This window comes from Rhinichthys klamathensis, unplaced genomic scaffold (genome assembly GCF_029890125.1).
Source record: "Rhinichthys klamathensis goyatoka isolate OS25496 unplaced genomic scaffold, OSU_Roscu_1.1 h1tg000029l_1, whole genome shotgun sequence".
NCBI classification, from domain to species: domain Eukaryota; kingdom Metazoa; phylum Chordata; class Actinopteri; order Cypriniformes; family Leuciscidae; genus Rhinichthys; species Rhinichthys klamathensis.
The window spans coordinates 2,779,752-2,788,032 of NW_026606579.1; the positions used below are offsets into that span (position 1 = coordinate 2,779,752).

Here is an 8,281-nt window from a genome sequence, read left to right on the forward strand (position 1 = left end):
TGTGATTGACAGTGTTGTGTCTGTCTGGTGCTGTGTGCAGGAGAAGCGTCGCACAGAGAGAGCAGAGCAGCAGAGAGTCCGTTCAGACAAGGAGAAGGAGAGACAAGCCCGCCTGGCCGTGAGTGACACTCCCTTCAGCCAATAGGAAGCAGCCGTTTACCTCCACGAGGCTAAGTGCTAGAATAGAAATAGAGGAAACAAGTCCAACTCTTTCCATCGGATCTCTCAACAGGAAGAAAAGGAGAGAAGAGAGCTAGAGGAACAGAGGAAGAAACAAGATGAAGATGCCAAGAAGAAGAAAGCTCTAACCAACATGACACACCAGTACGGAGGAATCCAGCAGAAGGTTTGAATAAAGAGATATCTAGGAAACTAGACATTTTTATATTTGATCCCAAAAACTTCATGGAAAAGGGGAACCTAGGTATATTAAACCTAAGATAAGATGCATGTGAAAGTATGCATTCCCACAGAAAGATTCTGCTTCTCTTTCACTCTGAATCAAACACCATCATTTATGTCTCGCAGGGCGAGGGTCGCAAAGGGGCGAAGAAACAGACGGAGAGAGAGAAGAAGAAGAAGATCCTGGCGGATAGGAGGAAGCCAATCAACATCGATCATCTGTCTGAAGATAAACTGAAGTAAGTCACCGCTGAACATGATCTCATCACAGTTGGCGTAAACGGCCACTGACGAAGCTTCTGATTGGTTCTCGCAGAGAGAAGGCCAGCGAGCTCTGGCAGTGGATGATGCAGCTGGAGGCCGAGAAGTTCGACCTCGGCGAGAAACTGAAGAGGCAGAAATATGACGTAAGTGTTCACGTAATCAACACAGAAAGCATAGCATAAATGTTTAGAAAATTACAGTCAATATGGGATTCGTATATTTCATTTTTGTTGCAAACATCATCATAACAATTTAATTTTGCCATATTGCCTTAATTTCAAGAAAACTGTTTCTTTATGTATGTTGGTATCAGCTTTTTAGCTCAAGTGTACAGAAAGTAGATACAATATCATTCAAAATTGTTAAGTTTGACTCGACGTAAATCACTTAGTCAACCTGAAAACAACTTTTTTATATATACTTTTAATACACATTATTATTGTTATTAACAATTGGTCATCCCTTTAAAAATTACATCAAGCCCTGCCATACACTGAAAAAAAAGATTTTTTGAAGTTTTAAATAAATCAAACATTTCTTAGTTTGTTTCACAAAAAAATACTACTTTTAAGTAAACTTTAATGTTTAATTTAACATTTCTTTCTAATTAATGGTGAAATTTACCAGCAATTAAAATTGTTTCTACAATATTTTTTTTAGTATATAGAAGTCACCCTATAAATTAAATCAAGTCCCAACTTACACTTTTTTTCTTGATAAATATCTGTCATATTCACATTACGGAAGATGTTTATGTTGACTTTAAGGCCTGGTACACCTGGTATTAAGAAGCGTTTTTGTAAGTCCGATTGCGAGCGGACAACACTAAATACAGGTGTAAACAGAGTCTAAAATGTTTTAAGCTTGTCCACTTTCGACCACTTCCAGAGGTAGTCGAAAACACATTCGACCGGATTGCTTTCGTAGTGTAAACGCTCATGTGGTCAAATGTGTTCAAACAGCCACAAAAGACTCTCCGCCTACTGACCTCATGAGTAAACATTATGGGAAGCGCTCTAGATGGGATTTAAACTTTGGTAAAAGTTTGGTTTGAAGACAAAACCTCACCAAACACAATGTTTTCTCTGCATTCCTGATTTCTAACACACACACACACACACACTCTTGTGGCTGTCAGTGCAGAACTGAAAGCTGCTGCTCTCCGTGTGTTTCTCCGTCGCCTCCTTTCACGCTCATGTAAACTGCGTGAGCTTATTTCGTCCATTAGATCGGAAAATCGGGGGAAAAAAACTACATTTACCCACCCATAGACCCTCCCCTCGAAGAAATCAGGACAAAAGTGGTTGAAAATGGACAAAAGAGATAGATTAAAACAACAGGTGTGAACGGGAATGTGTCTTTCTCTTCTACTTGTGATCCGATCGGCCAAAACTAATCTTAATACCAGATGAAAACGGGGCCTAAAAGACTGGCGCTGTGATAAACTGCCGTCTATGGCCTACCTGTCTTAAACTGTGACTTGCTTCCAGATGAATGTTCTCCAGACCCGAGTCAATGAACAACAGAAGTTGTAAGTAACTGGCTGTGAGGGCGGCCACCTCACTGTTGTGTAGCCTGCTGTCAGTAACTGTTGTGGGTCAGATTTGTGTCGGGTCTGGGCTCTCGGTCGCTCGGTCGGTCGGTGAAGGCAGGTGACGTGCTTGCGGCTGCAATCAGGCTGCGAATCCACAGGTTTTCCCCCATCAGCTGGTCCTGTTGATATTGTCTTTTGTGCTTAGCAAGGCCTCCGTATGTGTTCCTTACAGATCACTCAGCTACTGGCTAGAGTCAAAGATCACCAGAGGTAAGTACCCTGAGCCACACTGGTCACTTTCCCTTGGTTTCAATGAGGTCTGGCTCAGAGGAAGTGATGCTGTTAAAGGCATAGTTTACCCCACAAAATTAAATTCTCACATCATTTACTCACCCTCACCCTCACGCCATGACTTCCTATCTTCAGATAACAAAAATGAATTTTTTTAGGAAAATAAGCCACCTCTGTTACCCCTTTTCCACCAAAGCATTTTGAGAGCCGGTTCGGAGCCGGTGCCTACTCGAGAACCAGTTCTTTGTGTTTCGACAGCCAAAGAACCGGTTCTCGGCCAGGAAAATTGGTTCCAAAGCGGCACCAACTCTTTGCTGGACTAGAACCGTTCTTTTACCACGTCATGCTTACGTCGGGGGCTGGGGGCGGGTTACTGTGAACAACAACACGACGGGAATGGGAAAGCTAAGACGTATGGCCAGTTCTTTTTTGGTGGAAACGAGGTATGCGAGTCCATTGAATGGGTGCCGCTTGTTTGATTCGTGGAAAAACCACACACATTGATAGACATGGTAATCCATACGACCACAGTGGATGAATCAATGTCTTCTGAAGCCAAACTATAGGTGTGTAAGACAAATATTTTTTTTAACTATAAATCATTGCTTCCGGTCTGCTGTGATATGGGCGTTCACAAAAGGGATGTAGTGACAGGCGACGTACGTGTGTTGTGAAGAAGTGATGGTCCTCTGCTTCAGTGTTACTTTCTGCAGAAACTTCACAAGGCACTTTCATTTGTCAATCTGAACTTGTGAATGCGCCTTGGACAAGTTGGCCGGAAGCAATGGTTTACAGTTTAAAGAGTATTTTTCTACATTTAGCTTCAGAATCCATTGATTATTTGAAGAAAGAAAGTCATGTACATCGCGGATGGCATGAGGGTGAGTAAATGATGAGAGAACTTTCATTTTTGGGTAAACTATCTCTTTAAGCTGGCCAAAACAGGGCAGTTTTGGGTTTGGTCTGCTCAACAGATCCCGCTCCTCTCAGATCCCAGGCCCGATGAAACCGTACGATCTTGACAGGTGCGAGCTCGGAGCATGTGGTTCAGCTCAATCCCAACGTCAAACGGGGAAATGTTTAGGATCTTTACACTCAATCCTAATATGACCAGTTTAAGTGGCTCCTTCCGTTCGTACCTTCACTGTTCAACACATACAATACATGAATTTCTCCATACATACACTCGTATATGCAGATAAATATGAATTATTGTAAATGTTGAGCTTAGGGTAGACATTAAATATCGATTGGACATAAATGAGAGAGAGACCAATGAAACGGTAAGTTTAAAATGAATATGTTTGCCTCTGGAGACGGAATCTGTAGGCTGAACGAGGGTAAGAAACACATTAGGATAAAACAAGACTGCAACATGGACTGCATGCGACTGAGTGGCACTTTTTCCTTGCATGTGTGTGAAATGCGGCTATTCTAATTTTGCAAACTGCTATTCTCTTAACTGTCTTTTTATTTATTTTTTAACTGTCACCTGTAAGGGACCTTTCACACCGATCGCTTTTTTCTGTTCCACTGTGATACTTTTTTTTTTTTCAATGTAAACACGTGCTAGATGGACGACTTTAACCGTTGCGCTCCAGTCTCGCGTCTTTTGCAGCGTCTTGTGCAAAAAAAAAAAAAAATTAAACACACCTCTAAACCTTGCGCATTTAACAGCTAAAATGCTTTCTGTGTGAACCGGTCCTGAAACAGTCACATTTCCATTCAAAGTATCGTCTCAGTTTTCATCAACTTTTTGTTGTCAAAATCAAGCTCAGTTTAGTCATTGCAATGTCACTGAATTAGTGCTTAATTTTGGTTAAGTTAATACATAAACTCTATTAGAAAGCATGAGGTTGTGGGGACAGGAATTATTTTTGGTTTGGGGTTGTAGTGTTGTCACAACACTATTAAAGTCACCATGAAATCAAAATTGAGAGTAGAGTGCAACAGTCGGGTTCTGGAAGTAAAAAACTCCATTCATTTTCTCCATTGGGAAATTAATTTCAAATGTTAACTCATAAACCTTTAAAGACAGACCTACTGTGAGCTATACGAAGTTGTTAATCGACGGTATTTGCTTCTGCTGAAGCTGTCAGCCGCATTGTTTCAGCTTGTTTTTAATAACCGTTTAACAGCGGAGTTTCTGGTGAAAAACGACATTACCCATAATGCTGTAGCCTACCAAACATTACACCAATCAAAGTCGAAAAAAGCAACAAGTCCCAAAAGATCCCCCCACTCCCAGGAAGCAGTCGAAATCTACGCTCTTAAATGTTTGAATATATATGCATATTTTCCAATTAACTTAAATTATATTGTTTTTATATATAATCAACATTTTTAAATTAGTAGTTTTATGTTTCTCCATCGTTTTCAATTCAATTATGCTGTTCGCAATGCTTCATGGGATTGTTTTTTTCCCTCACAAAAGACCAATGCAACTTCTGTTTCATGCCAACTTTAAGGTTTAGCTCATGAATATTAATTTTGCCCTACCATATAATAGCTTTTCACAATACAACAAATTCCTAATTAAAAAATTCTCACCTTACTTTTTTTTCTTGCAAAATATCTTTTTTTCTACTCTGAAATATGTAATATATTCATATTATGGAAGTAAAGTAGTTTGTGAATATTCCATGTTGGACTTTTTGGACTGGGGTTGTTGTGTTGTCACAACACCAGTTAAGCCTTAGCTCATGAATATGAATTAGGGTATGCTCAGATTAATAGTCTATGATCTGAGGTCAGGTCTGTAATAGAGAAATGTGCTCAGTTCCAGGTCAAAACTGAAATGCATTAGCATTATGATTAGAATTAAACTGCGCAAAATCATTTAAATAATTTCCATCGCACACTGAGTAGCGTAACAATGTTATGTTCTCATAGTGCAGTGATTTAGTAGATCAGTGGATTGATGAAAGGATCAGTAATTATCTCATATGCTTATTGATATGCAGCCAAATAAAATGGTTTGATAATTATGTTTCTCTTTGCAGTGCCAAAGGTCGTGGCAAGGCCAAGGTTGGCGGCAGGCTGAGGTAAACGTGCAGCGAATCGAAACACCCCAGAGATCCAGAAGACTTTGCCACCTTCTTCACATATGCAGTTGTAGTCATAATAAAGCCATTGTTCTGTTTGACTGCACTTTTAGAGACAGTGAAGTGACATTTTTCATGTTGTATTTCTGCTTGTTTTTGTTTTTGTCTTGGACACACACAAGTATTCTGCATTTATCACTAAATTTAATGTCACTTTAACCCTGCAACATTAAAAGAGTCAATTGTCTACAAGGCATTGTGACTGTGTCTTAAGTTATACATTTCCCATTTGTAAAGGTAATGTTTATTTGACATTAAGGAAAACCTGGAAGATTATTAAACCCTACAAAATAAATTGATGTGAATCGCAAGCAGTCCAGAGAGAAAAGTTGCAGAGCCAATTATGTTCTTAGTAATAAACCAATTTAAACTAAATAGTGACCTTATTATTAAACCAATATAAGTAATAAGACTGAGGATTATTTTTGTCAGGTGACCTGATAATAGAAAACACAATAAATTATAGAGGTATGTCAAGGTCCAATCTAGCATTGACCAAGCTAGCAGCTGTAGTGTGTCAAAGAACATATTTGAATATAATCAGGTTTTGATGCTTCAAGATAATCTAATGCAAGGTTTGCCTGTGGATCGAGTTTTAGTTGTAAAAAAATAAGTTGCGTAAGTGTTGTTCATGCAGTTACCCAGAGGAGGGCGTTCAGAGTGCTTCAGGTGTTACTCCTTCAGGTTGGAGCTGTATTCATATATTAGTGCAGATACACTAGGACTTATTGTCCACAAGGATGAGACACATTGATCTCGGAGGACTCTTGAGATTCACCTCCTCCTCATCAGTGACACAGAGGAAGTGTTTCTATGGATGTTTCTCATTCATTGAATATAAAAACCCAGAATATTTAGCATAGTCTAATGGCTAGTTCTTTCAGTATCATAAATTACATACTATAGTTTTCTGTTCATGCTTTCATTCTGTTGTGGTGCATGCAGATACACTTATTGTCCACCAGGCGGAGCTGAAACACTGATCTGAAACTTTGAAATGCGTGTGCCTGTGTGCCTCGTCAGAAAACACAATTACATGTTTAGGCGTTGCATCATTTGTTTAACTGTGAACAAAAGTGATACACATCACTTAAAATAGATGAAATCAAAACTACTGACACATAGACAAACTAAAAGAATCAGATATTTCGTCACGTGTGTTGTGTGTTTACGCTTGCGACTTTCAGCAGAACATTTGATCTGTCTTTCTTACCCCATCAGAAGAGAGCTGATCTGACTCAGATCCTGACAAAATCATACATCAGTTTCCAAATATATGAAAATTACATTTCAGTCCTCTCACCCAGACCGAAAGTTCATTTATCCAACTGAAGCGCAGTTTTCATCCGCTCCACTAGGCGGCGTGAGCGGGCTTCACTGTCAGAGCGACTCCTTTGGATCCTTGGCAACATTGACGCTTGATGACAGACGCTACAACACGTGCAGATGACAGATATTAATATCAAACAACTGGACATATTTCAGAAAATAAACCGAGATGCAGTCGATAAAATGCGGGAATCGAACGTCGCGCTCTTCACCTGTAAGTAACTTTGCAAAAAGAGTATTTCTTTAGTAAAATGAGTAACGTTAGCTCTGTCAGGTAATTTAGGTTTGTTTACATGCTGCTCTATTGCTGAACTCCTCAGAACTCCCGAATAGTAAATCTTTGAATGTAAATGTCATCGTAAATCTTTGAATGAATTGAAATCTTTGAATCGCCATCTGATATTCATATTAATAAGTAGAATAATAAGGAATGGTGGTTTTTGTGTCTGTTGTAGTCTTACTGTAACGTTAGGTAATAATCTAGTGGATTGATGTTTGTTAATAGAGTCAGTTGGAGTGAGAAGCTCTGATGTTTCTGCTGCCTCATGGTTTTGTAATGAAAACCAACATATATACAGTCCAGAACAGAACAGGGCTAAAACCGTGTGCAGGAAACCAGCCTTTTAGGATTACTTTTGTTAATTGTGAAGGAAAGTAGGTTGTTCTTTCTTCAAACAGGGGCTACTCATACAACATTTTGGGGCTGACTGTGTGAGTATTTATGGTTATGGTGAGTTGCCAAGCTTATTTTCAGGATGTTTAGTGATGTCCACACAACATCCAATGTCCATTTTTATTCATCTTGGTGAATTTATGCTCATACAAAAGACATGGCAACATAACAGCCTTTCTGCCTTTACAGTATACCTGGTACATAACTATGGAGGCAGCATTTGATTTCACCACCGTAAGTGCAGTCTTGGTGTTGACATAAAGATGTTTAATGTTAATTGTTCTTATCTTCCGTCTGACATGCCATATCTGAGGACAGGGTTCCTGCACACTTTTGAAAGTCAAATTTAAGGCTTTTTAAGACCTTTTTAAGACCTGAAGAAATCAAAATTAATACCGTACATTAGGGCTGTGCAGTATTGACAAAAATATATCTTGATATTTTCAACGTTTTGTTGATAATAATTAGATGATATTTTACTGATTGTGTTTTTGTGCTGGTGCCATGGCTGGTTTAGGTCTATTGTTGACAGCTGACTCACGAAGATATTCATATTTTTCATATTCTATGCAGTGGTCAGTTCACAGCAGTGACAGAAATTAATATTTTAATTAAGGGGCAATATTTGCCACCTTAAATTGATTTTTTCAGGGGCATTTTCACCTATATATGGACATTTTTTTC

General features: G+C 39.0%; 1 protein-coding gene across 2 annotated transcripts in view; it reads left to right on the forward strand.

The window, feature by feature from the left end:
* Nucleotides 1-5,641, forward strand: part of tnnt2e (troponin T2e, cardiac) — a 147,634-nt gene extending 141,993 nt beyond the window's left edge. The window contains exons 15-20 of one of the 2 annotated variants that reach the window (XM_056245279.1): nucleotides 41-118; nucleotides 233-346; nucleotides 529-641; nucleotides 719-809; nucleotides 2,433-2,470; nucleotides 5,494-5,641. In XM_056245279.1, the coding sequence (XP_056101254.1) occupies nucleotides 41-118; nucleotides 233-346; nucleotides 529-641; nucleotides 719-809; nucleotides 2,433-2,470; nucleotides 5,494-5,539 (480 nt within the window). In that variant the 3' untranslated portion in view covers nucleotides 5,540-5,641. Of the gene's footprint in view, nucleotides 1-40; nucleotides 119-232; nucleotides 347-528; nucleotides 642-718; nucleotides 810-2,156; nucleotides 2,198-2,432; nucleotides 2,471-5,493 lie in introns of both variants that reach the window. The other variant, XM_056245278.1, reaches the window with a different exon arrangement.
* Nucleotides 5,642-8,281: the final 2,640 nt, after the last annotated feature.